At 44.7% G+C, this 26,226-nt stretch overlaps 1 protein-coding gene across 3 annotated transcripts in view; it reads right to left on the reverse strand.

Moving 5' to 3' along the window:
• Nucleotides 1–26,226, reverse strand: part of Myzap (myocardial zonula adherens protein) — an 87,959-nt gene that overhangs the window by 22,530 nt on the left and 39,203 nt on the right. The window contains exons 7-11 of one of the 3 annotated variants that reach the window (XM_027411215.1): nt 25,140–25,265; nt 23,460–23,588; nt 21,619–21,698; nt 19,815–19,920; nt 10,562–13,128 (exon numbers count right to left, since the gene is read on the reverse strand). In XM_027411215.1, coding sequence (XP_027267016.1) covers nt 13,075–13,128; nt 19,815–19,920; nt 21,619–21,698; nt 23,460–23,588; nt 25,140–25,265 — 495 coding nt within the window. In that variant the 3' untranslated portion in view covers nt 10,562–13,074. Of the gene's footprint in view, nt 1–10,561; nt 13,129–13,783; nt 13,943–19,814; nt 19,921–21,618; nt 21,699–23,459; nt 23,589–25,139; nt 25,266–26,226 lie in introns of those variants that run through there. The other 2 variants (XM_027411214.1, XM_027411212.1) reach the window with 2 other exon arrangements.

The raw sequence follows: 26,226 nt of genomic DNA on the forward strand, positions 1-26,226 counted from the left end.
CCAAACATACATTGGACAAATTATAAATGACTTGGACATATGATTTTTGGTTTTAGAAACCACAAAACCAATTCCATCAATAAGTGACTAGTTGAACAACCTGCACTATACCCTGCCAGTGGAGGTCTAGGCAACCTTCAAAAACAAGGATCTCTTACCTACTGATATGAGAAACTTTTTAAATTAATCAATTTAACGTTGTTTGGGTGCTTTGCCTGAAATATATGTATGTGCACCACATTTGTGGACTCTCCAAAGAAGGCAGAAGAGGGCGTCAGATCCCTTGGGACTGGAGTTACAGGAGATGAACTGTCACATGGATGCTGAGAATCAAGCCTGGGTCCTCTGCAAGAATAGCCAGTGCTCCTAACTGCTGAGCCATCTGTCCAGCCCCAACTTAGAAATGTGAGAATGTGTGTGGTGGCCGGAACAAAGCAGCAGGAAAAAGATACTCTGGAAAATTGTATTACACCTGGTACTAACTGATACTAAGGGACTGTCATTTTGTTAGGTGCAATGACAGCACTGTGATTTTCTTAGAACAAGTGCACATTTTAGACAGGCACTATGCATGTGCTGGAAACTTACATACATGATCTAGGATTTGCTTTAGCATGGAACATGGGAAAGGAGAAAAGAAGGGTGAAGAAAACCAGTGCAGCTGAATGGGTCATTTGTTGAACCTGGAATGAGCCTAGTGGGCTTCACTGATACTCTCTTTGTGCTGGGTGAACTGGGCACTTATTTATTCATTTTCAGACGGAGTCTCTAACCCAGGCTAGGCTCAAACTCTCTGTGTAGCTTATAACCTCAAACCCTTGACCCTCCTGCTAAGATTATAGGCTGCAACATCACACTTAGTTTTATGCTGTGCTGGGGATCAAACCCAGGACCTCCTGAATACCAGGTGATTGTTCTATCAACTGACCTATATCCCCAGCCTGCATTTGACATTTTTATTATAAGACAGTTTTCATGTGATATCAAGATATATCACCCTATGGAAAGAAAAGCTAGCTATATAAAACAGAACCAGATAAACGTATGTAAGGTTTTTAATAACTAAAGAAATTAAAGAGAGTAACAAGTTGCCTTAATACCTCTGAAATCTGGCCCAAAGTAGTGCCTGAAGAGGCCAATGTTGGTGAGCCTGGGAGGGATAGACACTCATATGTTGCAGGTGGCACTGTAAATTAGAATGACCCTTCAGGCAATTCAGCAATAAATATTAAGAGCCATAAAGCTGCTCAGACCCTTTGACCCACTAATCCCACTCCTGGGAATTTGTCCTAAGGATATAACTCAAACACAGGAAAAAAGCTGCAATGTAGAAAGATGTTCTTGCTTCCATTATTTATAATAGAGAGAAAATGGAAATAACCTTAATGCCTCGCACTAAAGGAACCAGCCATAAATTACGAGACACCAGCATGATGGAGTGTATTACACAAACACTAGAAACAAACACATTGCAAAGTGGGAAAGTGTTTATAAATAGCCTCGAGGGACAGAAAAACAAAAGTTTACCCAAGAAAAGAAAAGTCGTCAAAGGGATTAGGGAAGAGAAATAGTTCTGACATTGGTGTAGGATTGTAGGCTGCAAGAAAAAAAACTGTCATTTTCTCCATTTTGTATAGGAATGGCTTACAAAAATCACCCTTGTAATGCTCTTTTGCCTTTCCTTTCTACAGCATTGAGATTTTGTGTGTCAATATACAAATGTATGTGTCTGCACACATATGCATGTGTGCGTGCGTGCGTGCGTGCGTGCGTGCGTGCGTGCGTGCGTGCGTGCGTGCGTGTGTGTGTGTGTGTGTGTGTGTGTGTGTGTGTGCATATGGAGGCCCAAAGCTGACACTTCCTCTGTTACTTTCCATACTGTGTTTTGAGACATGGTCTCTCACTGACTTGGAGCTTACTGATTGCAATACAAGGGCTGCCCAGGGAGCCTTCCTGTCTCCGTCCCATCTCATCATCACTGGAACTACAGGCACCATCCACTATAACCAGCTTTTTTGTGGGTGGTAGGAATTCAAACTCTTGTCCTCATGATTTCAGGGCAAGGACTTTACCAACTGGGTCATCTCCCCAGCCCTTAAGATTTTTAAAATTAACTTTCAGGGTTTTGTTTTGTTTTGTTTTCCCCTTCTGATGGTACTGGGTATTGAACCCAGGGCCTTGTACATGCTAAGAAAGCATTCTACCACTGAGCTATAAATGACATAAGTCTTTAGGTGGCCAAAATGAAACTGAAACTCACTGTGGGGCCTAAGATGGTAAGGTGAAAAATGCTGTCAATAACATGAAAAGTGATTTCAAACACCCTAGCCTTCTGCCTCTGAAGGACTCTTGAATGGCTTGGAAGTCAAGGAAACAAGAGATGTGGTTTTCTTTGAACACTTAAATCAGGCCTCAGACAGTGGCAGACCTTGGGACATGAGGATCTCATGGGAAGACACAGGCCATCCTGCTGGCCACTATGCTGTGTTTCCAGTTTTAAAATGACAGCAATTTCCCCTATCTGTGGATTCTGCATTCTCAGATTCAAACTACAGACCAGAAATAGTTTTTAAATGTCTGGGTAAAATGTGTACAGATTGTTCTCTTGCTAATATTCCTTATATAATATAGCATGAAAATCGATCCACACAGTGTTGGTATTTTAATAGGTCCTATAAGATGCTTAAGGAAAGGGATGCGTACAGACTCTGCCCAAATGCTGCACAATTTCCTGAAAGACCTGGAAATTCTCAGATTGTTTTGGTCTCCATGGAGGACTCTAGAACCTGACATTCACAGATACCAAGCAATGGCTAGAAGTCAGTCCCTGCCAAAGGTATCAGGACAGACAATGCTCTGGGCTTTCTTTCTGAGAAAGGAGAGAAGGGCTGGCGTCACTGTGAGGAGGCATTTGGTTGGGGGGAGGAGAAAGGAATGGTGGGGAGGACTCAGGGATTTTAGCAAATGTTCCTGACTCAATGGTGATGCTGTGAACATTCCTTCTGTACAGCCAAGCCAGGTTTACACAGTGTTAGGGATCAAACCTAGGGCTATCTGTGTGCTGGGTAAGCAGGCTACCAACTGAGCTACACCTCCTTTCTGTCACTTTTGAAACAGGCCCCTCCACAGCTAAGGCTGGTTAGGAACTCATTCTAATGCTAAAGATCTTGAACTCCTCATTCTCCTCCCCCACCTGAGTGCTGAGATCATAGTCCTGCTCTACCACCCAGGCCTTCTGTGACTTCTTTGGGCATTCCAGTTTGTAACTTGACCCTCAGGAAGTTCAATTGTTCTTCAGAAAAACCGCATTTAGTTCTTGTTATCACCAGGTAAATGATCCAGAATACTGGGCTCAAATCAGGATGTTAAGAAGTGGGAAGTCAGAGAAATCACTCTCCAGACTTTCATAGGTGACTTCTACAAGCTGAATTTAAATGTCACACTGAGGTACAGTTCTAGGCCCCCTGCATATACTCTTACCTGGTATCTTTAAACTGAGGTTAAATGAGGCTTTCTAATTCGTGTCTCCATCAATATGGCTATGCACTACACTGAACAGATGACTTACACTAATGAGATCTTGCAAGATGCCAAGTGTCTTAGTGTTTAAAAGGGAAGGGAAGGGGTGGGGAGATGACTCTGACTAAGAGCACTTACTGCTCTAGCAGAGAACTAGGATTCAGTTTCCAACACCCACACTGGGTGGCTCACAACTGCCTGGAATTCCAGCTCCAGGTGAGCCAACACCCTCTTCTGGCCTCAGTGGGTACTGCACACAGTGGTGCACATACAGATAAGCAGGCACACATATACATAAACTTTAAGGTTTTTTTTTTTTTAAGAGAAGGTAAATAACAGTTGTAGCTTGTTATAATTGGTCATTGCTTTTCTCCTCTGTAGCAATAGTTGAGACACTTGCATCTGTAGTTTGAGCTAAGCAGTCACCCTTAAGCATGGTCACACACTGTCATTGCCTGAAGAGTCAGGGGGCTCACAATCTGGTGTTTGTTTGTTTTTATAAGCTGCTTTGGAAACATTACTGTAGTTAAAGGATTCCTCCTAATTTGCCTCAAAAAGAGTCACCAACCAGGCCAAGAAGAAATCATACAAAAATTTAGGAACAGGGGAGACTATGTAGCTGACTTATTATGTTAGCTTAGTCAGTCAAGTGGTTACAAGGCTGAGCTGGGTCCTCAGAGCATGCATTTAAAAAGGCAGGCATGGTGAGCCCTGTGAGGCTTGTGCTGGGAAGCAGGAACTAGCAGATTCCCGGGGTTTAGGGACCAGTAATCCTAGCCTAATCAACAAGCTAGAGGCTAGTGAGAGACCCTGTCTCGATAGATAGATAGGTAGGTAGGTAGTAGATAGATAGATAGATAGATAGATAGATAGATAGATAGATAGGCAGGCAGGCAGGCAGGCAGGCAGGCAGGCAGGCAGGCAGGCAGGCAGACAGACAGACAGACAGACAGACAGACAGACAGACAGACAGACAGACAGAAGTGGATGGCTCTTGAGCAATGATGGTGACATTAGAGGTTGTACTCCAGCCTCCACAAGCATGCACACTGGGATATGCACACTGAGATATGCACCCATATTGCACCCATATGCCATCTACTTGCCCACCTACACACACACACACACACACACACACACACACACACACACACACAAACACACACACCACCCCCTAAACACAGTTTAGGACAGATTCTATGCAGCCTGAAGCTATGAGACTTGCAACTTCAACTTCCTGGGTTTTTCTTTCTATTGGAACCATTTAGGATACAGGGCAATTTATGGTAGATGATGGAAAATGATGCCCTCTATGTTTATGTGACCAACATGCAGGTGTACAAGGCTCAGGGAATGTAATTCAGTATGGAACTTGGGGGCTGTGAGTAGAAATTAGTGAAGAAATCCAGCCACAAATAAGCATTTGATATTAGATATGATTGACATAGGTTGTTAAGAAAAATACTTTCTCATCCCAGCTGAGAAATGATAATATATGTGGAAAATGCCTCATAAAGGAGGAAGCACACTGAAGCAAAGCACATGAAAGATTCCTACTGGCTAGACAGGTCCCAGAGCCATGTGTACATTCAGTTTTCTTCCCTCCCCACATCTGTACTGAAAGTCATGTTAAAAACCAGTGATCAGGCCGGGTGGTGGTGGTGCACACCTCTAATCCCAACACACGTAGGCATAGGTGGGTGGATCTCTTGAGTTCAAGGTCAGCCTGGTCTACAGAGTGAGTTCCAGGACAGCCAGGGCTACATAGTAAAACCCTGTCTGAAACCACTCTCTACCACACCAAACAAAACAAAACAAAACAAAAAAACTCAACTGATGTTTGGGAGTGGGGATGTGGTTTACTTGGTAGAATGTATTCCTAGCATGCATGAAGTCCTGGTTTCTATCACCAGCACCTCATAAAACTGGGGTGGTGGTGCATACCTGTAATCTCTACGCTCAGGTATTGACCAGCAGGAGCATATGAAGTTCAAGATCATCTGCAGCTACATAGACTGACTGAGGCTATTCTGAACTACATGAGTCTTTGTCAAACAGCAACTGGAGTCAAGAGTCAGTACAGGGGCTCACACTCAGAAGGGCAAGGCAGGGGGACTGTCACATATTCCAGGCCAGCAGAGGTCACATAGGGAATTCCAGTCCAGCCTAGGCTACAGTGCAAAGTCCCATTATAAACAAAGAAACAAACACCTTGATCACAATTACATTGTGACGAATACAAACCAGCCATGATAGAGACAGACAGGGTTGGGTGAAAATCTTAAAAACGAGGCTGCAAACTGGGAAAGTATTAAAATAATTAGGGCTCAATGCCTTGGATTCTGATCTAAGCAAATAGGGCCTCTTGGGAGTTACTGGTCAACAACTGGCTTAAGAAAATGAAACTAAAATTTAATCAGAAGCCAAAAACTAGCCTATAATTAGGCGCATCACCAATCAGAAGCAAGTACTGGACCAGAATCCACCAATAAACCTCTAGCTAGGGGCCTCAGAGATCAGAAGCTGACAACTAACTTCTAACTAGGCACTTTCTAATTTACACACATACATACACACTTTATTTTTTAATTTAGTTCAAGGTCTCATGGATCCCAGGCTGGCTTTGACCTCCCAAGTAACTGAGAATGGCCTTGAACTTGATCCCCGCCTCCACTTAAAGAGTGTATCACCATGCCTGCTTTATTCTGGGGGTTAAACCCAGGGTTTCATGTGCATTAGGCAGACAGTCTAGGAACCAAACTACACCCCCAGCCCTCAATTTCCTTTGTCTTGCTTCAGACAACACGTTGTGAAAGTTTCTCCCTTGTGCCCCTTGTGAAGTCCTGGACTGAAACACTTGTGCATGGTGTTGTCTGATTCATGAATGGACTGAAACAGTTCTGAACAGTGCTCATGAATGGCTGCATTCTTAGAGCTAAAAACAAAACAAAAAATAGCAATAGGGACATTGATTCAACCGTTTAAGCTCTTGTAATAGAAAGAAGCTAGGCCACATTTGTGGCATTTCTGTCTGTTTCCTTTAAAAATCTGTTTTATTGTGTGTTTGTTTTCATTTTGCTGAGGGTATGGGTAACAACTGCCAAATCATGGAGCAAGAGATTGGGTTGAAAACAGGGAAGGCCCTCTAAGGACAAGAGGAAGCAAGAGTGAGAGGTGGAAGTCTGAATGAATTCTAGAAGGTTCTTCCTGTCCTGTTCCATCCACAGGGCCACATGTATTCATGATCAGAATTGAAGGGCTGTGACTGCATTAATGTTAATGAAGAAGCCACACTGTCATCACCAACACACGGCTGTGTTACTGCTTACTTCCCAAGGACACCACCACCACCACCACCACCACCACCAGGGCTATCTACCTTAAACTTTGATCACTCTCTCCTTGAAATATTTGTCAAAGATGTGTAAATGCTATTCCATGTTTCTGAATACTGAGAAATTGAATTTCAGGTCAAAATAAAGTAGCAGTCTTCTCATGGGAAATATATATTGTCACAGTTTTTGAAAGCCTAAAATTTCCACAAGGAACGAGCTCAGATCCTCAATACTGTTTCTAGAATGCATTTATTTTCTGTGTATGTGCCTGCATGAGTTTTATGTGCACTGCATGCATGCAGGTACCCTTTGAGCCCATAAGAAGGTATAAGATCCCTTGGGATGGGAGTTGTAGGCAGCTGTAAGTGCTGGGAATGGAACCCTGCTTCTATGCAAGACCAGCAAGTGTTCTTCACTGAGCCATCTCTCCAATTATCTCCCCTGCCCTACAGCAATACTGTTTTCAAAACCACTAGGGATCCATTGAGTCAGGGATCTTACAGAACAAGGATGGAAAAGGACAGAAAGAACCCTCTAGAATTCATTCAAATTTCCACCTCTTACTTTTACTTCCTCTTGTCCTTAGAGGGCCTTCCCTGTTTTCAACCCAATCTCCTGCTCTATGATCTGGCAGGTATTACCTATACCCTCAGCAAAGCAGGGATCATGTTTGATCCCCTATACCACACAGAATTTTACACCCTTCTTCTGAAGGGTTTGGTTTGGCACTATTCTCCATGATTCTAGTTTAGAAGTTTTGTAGTACTGTCATATTGTCATATTTTCAAGTTTGGTTTGGCTTGGTTTATTTGCAATACTGAGGATCAAACCCTGGGCTTTATGGGTACCAAGTCATTCTGCCACTAAGCTACAGCTCTACCTTTTAGCTACAAATTTAAACTTCATTCTCCTTGATAAAGGAAAAGCCATCATAAAAACGTAAAAATAAAAAGAATAAACCTTAGTTAGCCTCCTTTTCAATATAATAATGCACAGAGCAATTTGACAAGATCAGACGGTGTCCTGTACTAACAGCCTGGAAAAATGGCCCCACAAGGATAAAGAGGAGGGTGCATTACCTCATGGGAGGGGATGAATCAAGGCCCCAACCAAATGAAACTGAAAATTGCTAAATGAAGCTCTGAGTGGAGAAAATGAAAAATCAATGGAGGCCCAGAAGAGAAAGGCACATTTTTCATCTTCATGGGGCTTGAGGAGGCAGTGGAAATCCACTTTCAATTAATGTGTCTTGTGGCATTCAGCCAGGCTGGATAGGAACAGGGTGCATATTTTAATCAATTTTTTCTATTAAGTTTGAAGTAATATATAACAATAGAACTATGCTAGTCAAAAGGCTCAGTTGAAATGGGCTTCTGAGCTAAGATAATCTTATTTGGTTTGATTTCTACCTTAGATTGATGAGAACTCAACTTCTCAGAATAGAACAGCATACGGATCCTCTTGGGTACCTAAGAATGACTTAGATGTCAGGGAAGAATGAATACATTGGCTTCCCAATGCTGATGCAACCACTGTGAAGGAAGGAAGACATGTACGGGGTGTCAGGCCTTGGGTGTCTTAGTTTGTGATGCTCATAAACTAAGTGGTTATCACCCACAGCAAGGAACCAAGGTTCAAGATACTGGCAAGAGCTGAGATCTCAGTTGCAGCCTCTCTAATGCTGAGACCCAGGCTCTTTTTTTTTTTTTTTTTTTTAAATCCACATCCTGCTATTCTGGGATTCATCTGCTACCATCCTCCTGAGGACCATACTTTAGCACTTTAAGCATTGTGATAGTGGCCTGGGAAAAATGGTGGGCTGGAAAAAAAATGGTGTTGTGGGATTGCCCTTACAGAGAACCTGGGTGTGTGTGTGTGTGTGTGTGTGTGTGTGTGTGTGTGTGTGTGTACACGCAAGCGCGGCTTGTGCTCATGTTTGTATATGCCTACTATCCATGGTATATGTATGTCGGTGCATGTGCACCAGATGTCTTCTTCACTGAACCTGGATCTCACCAATTAAGCTAGACTGACTGGCCTGGAAGTTCAAGGAACCTTCCTAGGTCTGCCTGGTGCTGCCACACCCAGCTTTTTGTCAGTGCTGGGGATCTGAACTTGGACCCCCATTCTTTCATGGCAAGCACTTTGCTAACTGAGCCACCTCTCCAGTAGTAGTCGCCACCCATCTTATTTTCTGAGACAGAGTCTCCTTAGCCCAGGCTAGCTGACGATGACCGTGAACTTCAGATCCTCCTGCCTCCATCTACTACTTTCTGGGATTGCAGGCTACAATATGTACCACCACACCCAGAAGGGGCCCTGATCCTTTAAACCTCCCCTTCAAGCCCCCCAGGGAGGCAAGTAGAATTGAGAAAGTAATAACTTGCTTGTCTGTCCCTGAACTTTCCTGGATGGATGCAATTTCAGAGGGAAAACCTGAGAGTATCTGGGAGTATCTGGGAAGAAGGCTGACTCAGAACAAGGCAATGCTCATCTCTTCACAGCTGGCACAAAACTGATGCTAAAAATGGTCCTAAAGATCAGGTGTTGTGAATATGAACCCTGCCCACACCAGCAAGCTGTGCTCCCAGCCCTCTTTCTTCCTTTGTCCCTGCTTTTAGCCCAGCATCCTAGACACCACTCTGAGGCTCAGTCCCAATCAAAAAGGAGAAGCCACTGAGAAATCTTGATTGATAATAACCTTGTTCTTGGCTTAGTGCCCAACACCCACCACAATGGGTCTCAACCCACATTTTCCTGCTTCTTCATTTACCACTCCCTCGTCTAATCCAGTCAAACAAGACCCATGCCTGGACTCACCCCATACTTTCTGGTCTTCATATTCTTGGTTTTATTTACTTTATATCTTATCTGGCTTGACTTCTTCCACCCATTCAATTCCTGCCTAGAAAAATCCAACCCATCCCAAGATGCTATCGGACACTGTCTCTCCCTGCAGACTGTCCACCCACAGGAGAATTAGTTCACATTTGGAGGCACTGTGGTAATCAAGCATTTGGCATGCATGCTATCAGTCAATCCATACCACCACCTCTGGGACAGGTTCTGTCATAACTGGCCTCATTTTATTGAAAAGCAACCAGAATCTTGGAAAGGATAAGGAATTTGTGAATTTGTGACTACAAAGCCTAGTCAGAAGCAGAGGTAGGGACAAGGCCAGATTTCATGTCCTCAGAGTATAGGATAAGCTGTCCAGCTTCTGTGTTCCCGGAAGTGGCCCTTTCACAATATCATATTCACAACAGCTAAACTTTGGGGATATTTTCAAAGGACCATGGCTTAGAACCAGGTATGTTACTTAGCACACTCTCCCTCACCCTCTGATGAGTTTAGAGGTCTTTCAGAGAATCCCTCGAGAGCAGGAGCACACATCAATGTTTGCACCTGCTTTATATAAAGTACTTCTTATGCTCGCTGATGATCTCTGCAGAAAGAGCTAACAGTAGGATGCACCTGGCTCTCCTCCTTCCCCACGCCTAATGCCCAAGTCTCAAGACTGGGCTTTCCTACAGACTCTGGCAGAGGGGCAAGACCAGAATGTTCAAAGACAATAGCACAGAGGGAAAGATCTCCAGCTAGACAAAGGTGACATGAAAAATAAAATCAGTGGATAATGATATTGAAAAGCAAGCTTCTCATGAGGCAGAATGAGACAGAGTGAGCCCTGGCCACACCAGAGACAAAAATAAATTTCAGATGGCTTAGTCTTTATTTGTCCAAAAATAACATTTATTGAGCACCTACTGGACACCAGTGACCATTCTAGATATTAGGAATACAGTCATGAATGCAACAGGCCAAAGGCCCTGCCCTCACAGAGCTTCCATTCTATAAGAGGGAGAGAGACAAAAACAAAACAAGCAGAACAACAGACGAACGAAGGCAAAACACACCACATACAGTGTAAGTGCCATAGACAAAAATAGAGGAAGGAAAGGGGGAGGTGACAGACACATGGGTTTCAATAAAAGATAAAAATGACAAACAAAACTTTAATACTTTTACAATGACAAACAAGACATACAACATAGTAAAAAAAATTGATAACTATAACCTCAGAAAAACTCAATATTTGTGTAAGAGATTCCACAAACAGATACCACCAACTGGCAGATGAGAACATCACAAGTATTTTTCAGTAAATGACCCATGCCAGCAACATAAATTATCAGGCGGGAAGATAAGGGAGTTGATTTAAAAACTCAATGAAGGACATGAGCATTAGTTCACAAAGGAGAAGCCTGGCCAGCCAGCTGAGGACACCATGTCACCTCCCAGTCCACAGTGAGTGTTCTCCAGGCTGACAAAGATGAGGCGCTAGACACACCATGACCTGCCTATGCTCTTGTGATTGCTATTTTTCTAGAATACACAGGGAAGAAAGGCTGACCCAACTTTATTCTTTGTGATACCTCTAAAAATTTCATATTTTAGATGAAGTATTAAGATTTAATTTAAATAAAGAAGTGACTACACTATGTTAACCGCTAGAAATTAAAAAGACAACATTTTCATTGGCTACAAATAAATCCTGCCCCAAGTTGAGCAGAACCTCCTTTGGGTGGGGTGGAGAGTGGCTAAGAGACAAGATAAAGCCTTAGGAGTACAGGCAAAGGGTCAAATAAGAGCCGGGGGAAGTAGGATGACTAAGGATTTGAACACGAGTCAGGTTTGGTAGCAATTTAAGACAACGTGAGACCATGCCAATCTAGGTAGGAAGACAGAACTAAGACATAGGATTGTAAGTTGAAGCAAAGAACTCAGATCAAAGATCACCAATTAGCCTACAACCAGGGTCAGGATAGGAGGAGGGGGCAGCATTCAGGATACATGAGGAGAGTGGTGTTCACACTCTGGGTACCTCACCATCTTCTCCACAGAACAAGACATCTCTGGGCTCCATGGACTGACTTTAGCCCAAGAGAGGAGAAACAGGCAAAAGCATACCACACCACACAGGAAGAGAGATTCACCCCAATGCAACTTCTCTGAAGTTCAAGGCCACTCCCTTAGATCCTGTGATTTCACCTCCTGAGACTTGTTCCAGAAGAAATGCCAGAGACTGAGTCCCTAGGAATAGCGCAGGTAAGTGACCACCTAGGGTCATGAGGGGATGAGTGGCTTTTGACTCTGACTCCAGCTTTCCACAAACCCCTATGGAGTATATGGGATCCAGCTTTAAATGGGATCCCACACCCAGGTTCACATCACAGAGAGCTCTTTTCAGGTGTGGATTGTCTTGTCTGCTTCCTTCCCTTTCATGCCACCCTAAGCTGGGATTGACAAGAGCACCATATGAAAGAACAAGGGCAAACTCTGACAAGATAGCAGCAGCCCCCAGCCAACACAGTTTCCTTTTTTTTTTTAAGAAAAAAAAAGATGAAATAATAGCACACTGATGAAATAATAGCACACTGGTTATCAACAAATGGCCTCTATGAAGATAGACCATGAACAAAGCACGCTTCGTTCATCTCATGCCCATACATCTTAGCTAGACATATTTCTCTTTTCATTAGGCATACTCCCGCTTGCCCTGAAGCTGGTTGAGCCATGTCTATTCAGACAAGATGCCCAGAAGGATAGAAGCAAACCGAACTTTCCTTAAACAAGAGTGACATTAACTGACAATGACTGTAGACAGTAATTCAGAAAGGACATCCAAAGGGTCACCTGCAAATATGAGGGCCACCATATAACAAATATAACCAAACTACCAGGACATTTGGCCCAATCTGCATTTTTGGGAGTGTGATCCAGTGAGGTGCGCCTCTTTCCCAGAGCGCTGACACACTTCGCCTCTCTTCCCTTCTCCTTGGTGGGCATCTTCTGCGGCTGCTCCCCCTGGCACTTTCTGAATTATTTTTAACAGTCTTTTTCAGCGCAAGAATTTCAGTGCAGTTCTTGCTTTGATGTCTAGGAACCCAAGTTTCTAAAAAGAAACAGCCTGTGTATCTCTGAGGTCTCTTTGATCTGTTGTTTGAGGTTGTATGTGTCGAGGCTACTGTCTGAGAGTATTTTCACAAATGAGGGCCCCACGGGGCCAAGGTTTCCTTTGGATAGCATGTCTTTCCTGCTTGCTCCGGGCTCGGCACAGATAAAACACCACCTCTTCCCCGAAGAGAGTACAAGTGTTCTTCTAATCACACCCAGTAAGACGAGTTCACCTCTGCTTCTACCCAGAGCAGGCTACATCTTATCATCTTCCAAAAAGCCGGAGACTAAATGTGGAGAAGAGCTCGTGCGACATGATCTGGGGACAGTTCAATTGAGTGGTTAGGGCTGGGGGTTCAGGGCCATGGCTCCTTCCCTGACCCCTATGAACCTAATTACCAGCTATGGGAGGACTGGGGACACAGGGCAGTTCTCCAAAGCACCCATTTGTGTGGCACATCTCAGCACATCACACAACAGTTCTGAAATGAACTGTATGCCAGCAAATAGCTGAAGTAAACAAAGAAGTAATTTGATGGCTAAACTAGAGAGTGGCACACAGCATTGAAAGGAAGAAAGTTATGCCCAAAGATTCAGTTTGGTTCCCAAGACTCCCATAGAGAAGAAGGGCGGCCCTGAGTACAGGAGAAGCCATAAACCAGATACTCTGACCACTTACCTCTACTGTGGGTCTGCATCACAAGAAACCATTTATGGAGAGCAGTAATATTAGTAGCAGCTAGGATTCTTTAGATATTTTCTGTGTTGTTCCAATGAATAAGTGATTATATATATATTATATATATATATATATATATATATATATATATATATATAATCTCATTTAATTTGAGCCCACAAAACCCTCTCTGGCAGACATTTTCTACTGATTCTATTTTACAGAGAGGGAAATGAATATATTTTCAAAGTTCCACAACGGATACACACAGGTCTTCCCGATTCTAAAGTTCAAGTTTATGGGTCACTAATCACACTATGTCCATAAAGATCTCTGACTGCAGGAGTTGCATAAGGACTAGGGGCCTGCAGGCGATCAGTTCAGAAACCTTACATGGACAGAAGGGAAAATGTCCTGCCAACTGATCAACAAGCCAGGAACTCAATGCTTCAATCTCAGACAAGTTATTCTCTACCTGCCTGGGAGTGGGGGGACTTGCCTCCCTAAGGCCATGGCACTGTCAGGCTACAAAAGGTCTGAGGTGATGAGGGGGGACTTTCAAAGGCACTTCATGGGCATTGCAGACATGTCCCACTTTGGCTTTCATGTGGCAGGCAGGCCCTGCTAATAAAGCTACTGCATTTGGTTGTCCACTGGCAAAGCCTTCCAGGTAGGTCCACCCACAACCCACAGGCCTCATGAAGCGTGTACAATAGCTACGAATGTGGCTCAAGACAAAACCATAAATTTGCTTAACACGGGATGAGGTTTCCTTTGTGGTTCTTGCACATACACTTTGTAGATGACAATGCTGTGCTGCCATGTCAAAATGTTGGACACACCTGTGCATCCGGATGGATTCCGGTCACCCAGGGGCATTCCTACACTGCGGATGCCAACAGCCGCTACTGCATGTTACCACGATGCCACAGAGCTCTTCTGGGGCCCAGAGCCCAGGGCTAGCAGGAAGAGATGGCTAAATTCCTTGATCTTGTCCCTGGTTGCTATTCCCCAGGCTCTTCTTCTATGACAGCGTCCTGTCCTTCTCTAGGTTCACAGCCAGCTTTCTACTTGGGTACAGGAGCATCTAAAGTAGGCTGGCCAGACAGTCTAACGACATGAAACTCCACAAGAAAAGCCAGTCTGCTGTGTACTATACACACACACACACACACACACACACACACACACACACACACACACACACACGACACCTGCTCCTACCAGCAGCTGCCAGCTTTGGAGGTTTTATAAGACACCCCCCTCCCCTCCTCCAGGTGATCCTAGTACCCAGCCAGGTGGAGAAGCAGAAAAGGGAAAATCATTTCTATCTTCTCACTTTAACAAAATAGCTGTGTGTGGGGGGGGGGGGTAGGGAGATGGCTCCGTGGATAAAATGTTTGCTGCACAAGTGTAAGGACCTGAGTTCAGATCCCCAGCCTCCCCATAAAAAGTAAGGTGGTGGCTGCTTGTAATCCTAATGACTGGGAAGTAGAGACAGGGGCTTCCGGGGGCAAGCTGCCTACCTAAACTAGCTGAATCAGCGAACCCCAGGGTTAGTGGCAGACCCTGCCTTAGTAAAAACAGTGAAGGGGATGAGCCAGAAAGACACCTGTCATCAACCTTTGGCCTCCACATGCACTCATGTGCTTGTACACACCCAAGCACACATATATACACAGACCAAAAAAAGTCATCATAAAAAAGGGTGAGCAATAAAATGAAAAGTTGCTTAATAGTCACCCTGGAAACCAGCTAAAGAGCACACTCTCGGCCTTATCACACGGTGCAAGACTTTACAGCTCTGCTCAGTGAAAGCTAAGTCTTGACAGCAAAAGCTGGGACAATCACTGTTATTTTCATCATTGGTCTTTAAAACGAGATTCATGTCAGCCAGTGGTAGCATACGCCTTTAATGCCAGCACTCAGGAAGCAGAGGCAGGCCAATCTCAAGTTCCAGGACAGCCAGAGTTACACAGAGAAACTCCATCTCAAACAAACAAAAAGATATTCCACTGAGGTAGGGGAAATACATTGCTTACACAACAGGTTTTTAAGAGACCCGGTAATGACAGCTGGATGTTTGGGGCTGATAAATATGCCCACACTGACAGTTTCTTCAAAGCTGTTATCACCAAAATAGGACCAAAAAAAAAAAAAAAAAAAAAAGGCTGGAGACATCACCAAGGAGTCCCAGCCTTGGTAAAGGTGAAGCTGTGACTTAGACAAGCTTTGGGACTTCAAGGGAAAGAGGACAAACATCCCAGGCAGAGGCTGCACCTACAGGTTGCCCCTAGATGAGCTTAAATGTACCTCTCCCTCTGGGGACCAGGTGTTGACAGATTAAAAATACACTTCTCCACTGAAGTGTGAATTCAGCATTTCACGGTGACTAATTCAGTACATAGCCTTCAAAATGAGGCCCAAGTGACCTGGGTGACTGAGTTGTGACTTTGTTATTTTGTTACAGAGACCTGAAGTCCTCAGAAAAGGCCACACCTGTGCTAGAGGTCCTACAAGGCTGGATGACTGGTGAGAGCTTGCTGATTGTGGAGAGTAGGAATGTTGCAGATCCAGAACCAAATTATCTTAGGCTATTATTAATTGCCCAGCTGTGTCTGACCTAATATCCTCATGACTACCATGTGCGATGTATTAACTAACAGACCATTAGCTTTCAACAACCACACAGCTAAGGGTGTCATCAGACTGTACCTGAGACCTATAGCAGCAAGTCCCCGCCTGACCCATGCTCCTAACAAGGTACTTGAGAAGTGCCTTGATTTATGACTGCCTTTAGTTCTGTAACCATAAAGATCACAAAACTGTTAACCACATTGGAACGTGGCATTTGGGGTACCCTGAACGCATGTGTCCAGATGTGGTCATTCATATCTGGCTCCAGAATAAGCTATCTCTTACTCCCTTTGAGGTGAGAGCTATGTTTTTTGTGTGGACTCTCTTTATATAACAGTAAAGCTAAGATCACAGTAACAGACACAGCGCGCGCGCGCGCGCACACACACACACACACACACACACACACACACACACACACAAATAAATAATAAGATAAAGAACATTGCAAAACTCAGCAGATTTCCACCAACTATCCCTGCAGATTCCGTGGGATCCAGGAGCAACACTAGCAAGCTCCAGGCTCGCCTTCTCATTTTGTAAGGCCTGCACCTGTGATCTGGGGCTAACTCTTTACTCAGTGCAGCCAGTATCTGAAATGCTGTCTGTATTCAACGCTAACACTTCCCTCATTGAGAGCGCCACCCAGTGGCTCTGGCCTGGGAGTGCACCAGAATAACATCTCCGCCCCCCCCCCCAAAACCCTTTTCTCAGTCCCCAGTCAGTGCAGCACCTTGGCCATGTCCTCCTCAGTCCCCCCAGCTCCTGCCTCCTTTCCAGCCTGGTGGCTCCTCTGAACACCCTCACTTGTCCACCTCACTCTTCCACATTTGTAACTTTAAATAACATAAGTGCTCACAATAATTAAGATTGTTTAAAAAAAACTTTTTCTGTAGGCGTGGCCACAGTGTGCTGGACAAACTTGATTATTTTTACTTCCTGATTTAGAGATCTTAAATTCAGAATACAGACTTAAAAAAAAAAAAAAAAACAAACTCCTTTGGCTGTTAAAACCTAGGCAGCTGGCAGGTGGCACTAGTGCAGCTCACAATGCTGTCCAGATGGAGGCCCTTTCCCTCCACTCAATGTGAGGGAAATGTGAAATAAAAGGCCTGGGTACCAGTGTTTGCACGCTTCCCCGTTTGAACACACACTTCACACGTGCAGGCTCAGTCCTCTGTATCCATGGGATCCACACCGTGGATTCAGCCACTTTCAGATTAAATTAAAAAAATAGTTGAGAAAACAAAATTCCATCTGTGCTGATCTTTCTCCTCAGCATTATCCTCCAAACAATAGGGGGAAAGCAACAATTTACAATGTACTCTGTATTGTAAGTAATCTAGAACAATTTAAAATAGACAGAAGGGAGACTAGAGAGGCAGTTCAGCAGTTTAGAGTACTGCTGCTGCTGACAACCACAAGTAATTCCAGCTCCAGGGGCTCTGACCCCCTCTGCTGGATGAAAAAAGCAGTGAACTCATAGGGTACGAACACACACACACACACACACACACACACACACACACACACACACCACAGTAAAAGTAAATTTTTTTCAAATACATAGGATTACACTTGTAGTATACATATACAGGGGTATTTTATGTATGAGGGTTGAGCATTCAAAAATGTTGGGGTCCTTAGAAGGTTCTAGAACAAAATGCCTCAGATACTTAGAGCCAAGTAAGTGTGTGTGGTTTCCTTTACTCTCTTTAGTTAAGAACATACTCTGGAAATATGATATAAAAAAGAGTTCTGAACTTTCCTGAAAGTGCCTTTTTAAAACACTTGTCTGACTTTGGTGTCAGTCACAACTCCTTATAGACAAGGATTTTAACTGACTCAAAAGCCAATCAATCCAAGGCTTACTCAGAGCCTCTCTAGGCTAGATGTGAGCAATACACCCCCTGCTGTGAGGGAAGAGAAATGGTAGCCCCAGTTAGACTCACACTAATTAAAACATCACCCATGCCTGAAACTTTAAACGTGGGAAACTCAGAGGTGGGGAAGGTGCGCTCTGACAGCCAAGGTTAATCCACCTTGGACACCTTCCCGTGGCAAACACATTTCTGCCCATGCTGGGTGGGATGGGATCTCGTCCATCACTGTTGCTGATGGTGTTCCCACATGAGTGCCTGAGTTTGGGAAGGTGAAGCCTGGCTCCTCGCCAGGTTCTGCTGCCCCACTTCCCTGAACACTTGTATGCGAGCCATACAAGACTCAACATGGAGACAAGATTTTATCTACTGTGGATATTTATTCTAGACCTAGTAAAACAAACTATCACTCCCACCCTCATAATTCCCTGACCTTACCCTTACCGAAGGAACACCCAGAATTTCCTAGACTGCTAAAGTAGATATGCTTTTAATTTTATCTACCATTATATAATTTATTGACAGTAGCTACACTTTAAACATTAATGATTCATTAAAAATAGTCATAGAGCTGGGGAGACCCCCATTTGGTAATGTGCTTTTCTTGCAAATATGAGGATCAGAATTCCACCCCAGAAAAGGATAGGTGTGGTAGTACAGGCTAGGTGTTCTAGTACAGGCTAGGTGTTCTAGTACAGGCTAGGTGTTCTAAGTACAGGCTTGGTGTGATGTTACACACTTGTAATCCCAGCCTCTGGGAAGTGGAGACAAACGGACACCTGGAGCTTACTAGCCAGCCTTATTGGCAAGCTTCAGGTCAGTAAGAGACCCTGTCTCCAGAAATAAGGTGAACACACATGCACAGACACATAAAACATGCATGTACATAAGCACACACATGCACAGGCATACATAAAATGGACACATATTTTAAAGCAGTGATTATTATAAGTAAAATAGCTTTTCCTGTTTTCTTCTGCCAATCAAACTTTAATTCATTTGACCTTATTCTTCAAGCTAAACAATTAGACCCTAGATATTCCTATAACCCTTACTTATATAGTCTTTTAACAGTTACTGCTGTTACTTTTCTATCAGATTTTTCTATTCGATTTTTTCCACCAATTTTTAAAATTAAGTAAGCAGCATCTACAATGACATGTGGCCAGCTTTACCCACACATGGATTGTCTTCTACTGAGTATCACAGAAAGGGAGGCAGACCACACTAAGCCAAGGCAAAACTATTTCGTTTTCTTCTTAGAGAACTAAATGTTCAACCTACCTGCTTTTCTTCTCATGTAGGAAAAAAAATAAAATGAAAAACTTCCCCAGCAAATTAAATATATAACTGTCCATATTACACAGGAGAGGAAGGTGTGAGAGAAAAGAAAAGAAACAAGAGTTAGGAAGGAGAGAGGACACAAGGAGCAGAGCATCATGGGAAAGGAACGAAAGGGGCAGAACAGAGAAGGACACCCAGGAACAGAGAAAGGGCACAGCAGCTGGTGCAGGAGATGAGGACGGGTTCAGGTGCATGGAAACCCGAGCTGAGGTCACCTTCTGGCACCTTTTGTTCCCTAAACTATAGGACTTACATGTGGTGCCACTGTCCTTGGAGAGTGTATGAACTGTGAACTGCACTTAGCCAACACTTTGGTCTAGAGGAAAACCCCCCTTGAAAGGAAGATCATTGGTCCACACAGCATACAAGAGGAGCTGTCCCTTTGGGCTGTGAAAATGTGACAATGGCCTGGTCAAAGTCACCAAAGGAAGCTGCCCTGGGTCCCAGGCTTCTTCGAGAACTTACCTCCTCAACCATCTGCTTGACTTTCTTCTGCTGGCAATGTACCATGTCATCCAGGTGTCTGATCCGCTCTCGAAGGCTGGCTGATGCCTCCTCCAGTTGCTGGTACCTAAGGGAGAAAAGAGAGCTCTGAGTCCTGACTCAGAACAGACACAGCAGCAGAGACTGTCACAGTATTGTAGAAGATTGCAAGAACAAAAACTCAAACTCAAGCCACGCCCTCCTCCCCCTGGACTCTAGAGATCAACTTAGAATCAATATCTCCCCAGAAAGAACACAGATGTCCTTCGGGCCCCTTCTTGAGTTTCACTCTGTATAGTGGCACGTCTGTACTTCCTGGGGGAGAATGAGGTTTTTTTGTTTTGTTTTTGTTTTTCACCACTGACAGGCATGAGAGCATTTCCACTTGGGGTTAACATGAACTGGGGCATGCAGTCAGTGGCCTTAATTAGAGGACAGAGATGGGAGTCTAAGAACTCAGAGAAGCCCCTGAAATCAAGAGTGGAGTCCAGGAAAGCCTGCAGCCAGCACTGTTGTGTCCATCGCTTACTGAACAAACAAGGCACACGTGGAAAACTAGTAAGGAAACTCTCAAGTTACAGGAGACTGGCAAATGAGATGGCTCAGCAGCTGAAGGTGCTTGCGGCTAAGCCTGGTGATCTGAGTTTGATTCCCCCACCCCAATGACCCATACGATGGAAAGAAATAATTCCTGAGAGTTGTCTTCTGACCCCCACATGCATGCCATAGACCATCCATAAAGTATATACACACCTGCATAATAAATAAATATAGTTTTTTTTTTTTAATTTAGGAAAGCAGACTTTTCCCCAGCATATACTTTGCAGCTGGCAGTTGGTCAAAGTGCTCTCACAATGTGAACCAAAGGGATAGGCATCGGATCAGCAGTCCTCACTTGGAAAAAGAGTTTCCATCCAACAGAGCCTGGGAGGTGGGAAGTCAGGTAACCTTCCCTGAGTGCTCTAATCATCTCAGTCTTGCTTTCCTTCCTCTCTGTCTTTCGAGTTCTAGAAAAGACCATAGATGGCTCCTGTATTTTCCATCTGGGGTTTCACAAGTTCATGGTCAAAGGGCAATGCAAGGCTTGGAAACAAGCAACACTTCAAAATTAATTTCCAGGACCAACAGTATCAGTCACAGCTGATGGGCTATCTCATTAACAAGATGCATCCTGGAGAGCTAGGAGTCAAAAGCACACACAAGCTGAGTGTCAGTGTTTGTGGCCATCTTAGATGTGCCTGCTGAACTAACAGCCAGCCTCGGGCAGTGAGAAGTGACTGTAAGCTCCTGAAGGAGGTGGATTCCCCACTGGGCGCTCTCAGCCAGTGTCATACTTCACATAGGCCAGTACTGAGTGAGGACCACGGGAATGAAAACACAAGAGTCAAACGAGCTAGTCAGAACAGGGCACATGAGGCTGGGGAGATGGCTCAGTGGGTAAGAGGACTTATTGGGTAAGCATGAAGACCTGAGTTCAAATCCCCAATACCCATATAAAAAGTTGAGCATAGCTGTGGAGTAGGGCGTTGGAGGGGAGTCAGAAGGATGACCGGAGCTTGCTGGCTTCTAGCCTAGCTCCAGGTTCATCAAGAGACCCTAGACAATGGGAATAAGGTAGAAAGTGATAATATGAGCAAGACACCAGACAGCATCTACTGGTCTCTGTGTGCATGAACACACACATGTATATACAACACACACACACACACACACACACACACACACACAAAACCAATGTGTGTGTCCTGCTCTGAGTTGCTACAAGTCCAAGGCCAGCTCGCCTCACCTGTCCTTGTCAGAATCTGCAATCTCCCCTGACATTTCTGTTTCATGCTCAAGGAGCTGGAGTTGGAGTTGATGGCGTTCCTAAAACAGACACGATAAAATGGATCCAGATAGAGCCAGACAGAAGATGAACAGCAGACACACCCAGCTCTGGTTTGTCCAAGTGTGTCCATCATTCCCTGAGTTTCACACATCCTCTAGCCCAGAGCTCAAAACTCAAAGGGGCCCAATGCATGCAAATACTTACGGATTAAACAAAACACTCTAATCAATCACATGAGTTCATGTCTTATTAATATTTATATTTCATTCCTCCCTTTTCTTTCTTTCTTCCTTCCTTTCTTTCTTTTGAGACAGGGTCTCTGTGTAATTCTGGCTGTCTTGGAACTTACTCTGTAGAACAGGCTGACCTCAAACTCAGAGATCCACCTGCCTCTGCCTCCTAAGTGCTGGGATTAAAGGTGTATGCCACCACTGCCTAGCTTGGAAATTTATATTTCTAACCAATTATCATCCATGTCACAAATCAGTGGCCTGTGGCATTGTTGAATTCCTGAATTCAAAATCATCCAGCAAAGAGGCTCTGAAATTCTGGCCATGTCCTATGGACTAGCCCAGTCATGTTACACAGGGGTAGTCACTTTTTTGTTTTGTTTTGTTTTTCGAGACAGGGTTTCTGTGTGTAGCTTTGGACCCTGTACTGGCACTCGCTCTGTAGACCAGGCTGGCCTCAAACTCACAGAGATCTGCCTGCCTCTGCCTCCCGAGTGCTGGGATTAAAAGGCATGTGCCACCAACGCCTTGTTTAGGTGTAGTCACTTTTAAAGGATATATTACTGTCATTATGGCCAGAACAATGGTTTCCACACACACAAAGAAATTTAGATCTGATCCCTTATAAACACATTATCTCACACAGAAAAGGGAACTTTGCAAGCATGGTTAATGATCCAAAGAGTCTCAGGGGTCGAGAGGAAGCAGTAGAGTCAAAATCAGAGGGCTAGGAAGATATTACATGGCTGACTCTGATGCCAGGGTATAGGCAGCTTGCAGAATCTGGCACTTGGCGCTAACATCGTGTCCATAGTGGGTCCAGTGCTATCTGCAACTTCAGTGTAACTAGAGAGCTGTTTTCCAGAAACTAGAGCCGGCTTTGGCCTTCAACTCCAGAAGTCAGCTGCTGGCTGCTCAATGTCACCATGCTTTCTCTCCCTCTCCTTCCTTCCTGTCTTTTCTCTTCCACTTCCTGCCTCATGTCTGCACCCCCACCCAAGTCTGGCTTGTCAACTCTGTAAGATCCCACCCCATTGTCAACTTGTTTACTACACAAAGATGAGTTTGCCTCCCCATTTCATTCAGGTCCCCGGCGTGTCATGGAAAAGTCAACCTGTCCCAGACACATGCCCCAGAAACAAGAGGGGTGGAGTGCTGATGGAGCCTCCAAATAACATTGCTTCATCAGGTTAAATGACAAGCACGCCTAGAGAAGCCACAAAGCTAGTTGCTGCAATATTAATCTGAGAAAGAATTTTACAGGTGATTTTTTAAAACATATCAAAATAATTTTGATGGGCTGGGTTGGGGTTTGCCTAACACATGCACGAGGCCATGTGTTTGCCTACCAGGACTACAGAAACAAACAACAGTAGAAATAGTTACCAGAGAGGAAGATAATAACTTTGCTCAGCTTCCTTCTGTGTTGTTACAGGATGTGTTGCACTGAAAACTGGGGGCGCTGACAGAAGTCAGTACTGAGGCTTCTGACTCTAGGCAGGTTTTCAAGGAAACTGTGGGACCAAGGGCACTGGGCAGGGGACAGCAGGCCCAGGCTGTATCTGTTACCTTTTCCATTCGCTCAATCAACCTGTCCAGTTCCCCGATCCTCTGGTCTTTCTCCTCCAGGCTGAGCTCAGCTGCCTCCATCTTCTTATTGGCCTCTTCGATGGCTTTCAGAAAGCTATTGGTCTCTTCCTGCAATAGGCACACACTCTCCTCAGCAAGTCACCCAGGTGACTCACCTAAGTCCAGACAGTGCCTCACTGGGTCATGATCTCCCTGTGAAAGCATGACCCTGGGGCCCACGTTTCTCACACAGAGTGAACTCAACTGTCATGAGTCTGGTTTCACCTCTGAACAAAGCACGTCATGTAGGTAGTCTTCTTTAACTTTATTTAAGAGTTTATATTTATTTTGTTTTGTGGGTGGGGGATATGGGTGCCATGGTGCATGTGTGGAGGCCAAATGCCTGTTCTCTCCTTCCACCCTGTGGGCTTTGCGATAAGCTCAGCTTATCACCTTGGCAGTAAGCCTCTTTACCTGCAGAGCAGCATCTTTACCTGCTGAGCACTTGCTGGCCCCTTGTGTGGCTTTTCGATGGGCCCAGTAACTTTCTCCTAAAAGCTTATGTTCCAAAGGTGTAAAAAAAGAAACAAAGCAAAATGGCCTGTGAAGGCTTAAATAACATTGCACAAATGCTCAGAGTGTCACTGTGTGGGCCTACATACAACTGAGGCAGAATGAGTAAATTCCAGCTCTTCCTCCCTCAATGCAATGCACAAACTTACTCTTAAGGAAAAACCCAAACATCTGGTGCATTGATTATGCCTTCAAGGACACAGATAAACCAGACACAGAGGGCTCCTTCAAAGAACGTGGGCCCTCCTAGAGAGGCCAGGATGTGAGCCCACCTCTAGACAGAAGCACAGTCCAATCCCACAGCCAGGAGGAGAGAGGGAGAATGGCTTTCTGAGGACAAAAGTCACTTCTAGCTGTGGGAATGGCAAACCTCAGGATGGAGAGGATTCTGGGGACAATGGTATAACCCAGGATGGGGACATGGGAGGTTTCAGAAAGAGAAACAAACAGAGTAAACAGACAAACCCAGGACCTGTTGGATGTGGGTGAATAGTCCTACTGGCTGGAGAAATGTGTATTTTGATACAGAGACAATGGGTTACCCAGAAGGAGGGAAATGCAAGTGGATGAACAATCACATAAATCCCCAGGGCCCGGGAGATAGCTCAGTGGGTGAAGAGCTTGCTGTGCAAGCATGAGGACCTGAGTTCAGATTCCTAACATGCAAGTAAAAGCTGGGCATGACAGTGCATGCCTGTGCCCCCAGCACTGTGGAGGCTAACACAGGGCCACAGGAGTTGGGTATCCTGGAAAATTGCTGGCCAGCAGCCTAGACAAAATAAATACCAAGCTCCCAGTTCAGTGAAATACTCTGTTTCAAAATAAATAAAGAAGGTGGAAAATGGCAGAGGCACACTACCAGCATCAACCTCTCCCCTCTGTAAGTGTACACAAGAGCAAGGACACCTGTCTACCCAGTGCACACATATAAGACATATGGAAAACAGATAATGAATGAATGAATGAATGAATGAATGAATGAATGAATGAATGACTCCCCTGATTTCTCTTCACATCCAACCTCATGACTCCCTTCAAGGACAAAACCTTCCTATTAAACCTGCCAGCCACATCCCGTGTATTCTATTTTGAGCGGCACACACGCACCAGGAGCACCTCCTTCTCCGCGCTGTGCTTGCGCTGGGCCTCCTGCAGTTTCTCCTCATACTGGCTGTACAGCTTCCTCGTCATCTCCCGCATCACCTCAGCATTGGCTTCTTGAGATGACTCCACCTGCAAAGAGTCTCATTGCAGAACTGCAGCCTGTACCTTGCCCCTCCAGTGTGTGTACACACCGAGGTCAGAGCATGACTCCCAGCAGTCTGCAGTAGACAGAAGGCAGGAGGGTAGGGAGAGAAAGAGCAGAGCACACACCAGTGAAAGATGGCACTGGACACTAAGTTATTTAGGAGGATTGGGACAGGGGGGTTCAGAGAGCAAATCTTTCAGAAGGTCACTTCTTGATGCTGGGGAGATGGGCTCAGTTGGTAAAGTTTTTCCAGAATCCACGTGAAAAGAAAGAAAAGGAAACAAACAAAACAGCCATGCATGGTAACTCACACGTCTAACTCCCAGCAGAGTAGACAGAGACAGGTAGACGATCCCTGGGGCTTACTGACCAGTCAGCTATAAACAGCAAGCCCCAGGTCCCAGTGAGAGACTGTGTTTCAAAAGATAAGATGGACAGCTCCTGAGCAACTACACTTGAGGTTGACCTCTGACCTACACCCATACGTAAACACATGTGCAACCACACACCTGCACCCATGTACACATGCAGGCACAGCTTATTTTAAAGATAGCTTATCTAATCAATCCCATTCGTTGCACTGACCAACCCCATCTCTAAGTCAGGCCTCATTCAGCACTCATCTTTCCCACACTGTGTGCTTTCCAAACTGTTTCCAAAGGTGTGACCGTGCCTTTCCTGTCAGGCTTCTGCTTGTCTAAGACACCTGAGCATGTGAGTACCTTGCCTATGGGAAAGGAGGCGCCCTTTGACCTTAATAAGTTGCATAGTGTTTACTCTAAAGATGTAACAAGTTCCTCTTGACGCCCATGAATGTTCATCTCTGGGTAAGTGTCGGTACTGAGGTGCCGTAAGATGGAAATTCACGAGCAAAAGCTACCATTCACTCAGAATGTGGGTCCACACCACACTCCATTTGTACTTCGAAGGTGCCATGGAAAGGGG

Source organism: Cricetulus griseus, chromosome 4, assembly GCF_003668045.3.
Source record: "Cricetulus griseus strain 17A/GY chromosome 4, alternate assembly CriGri-PICRH-1.0, whole genome shotgun sequence".
Lineage (NCBI taxonomy): Eukaryota > Metazoa > Chordata > Mammalia > Rodentia > Cricetidae > Cricetulus > Cricetulus griseus.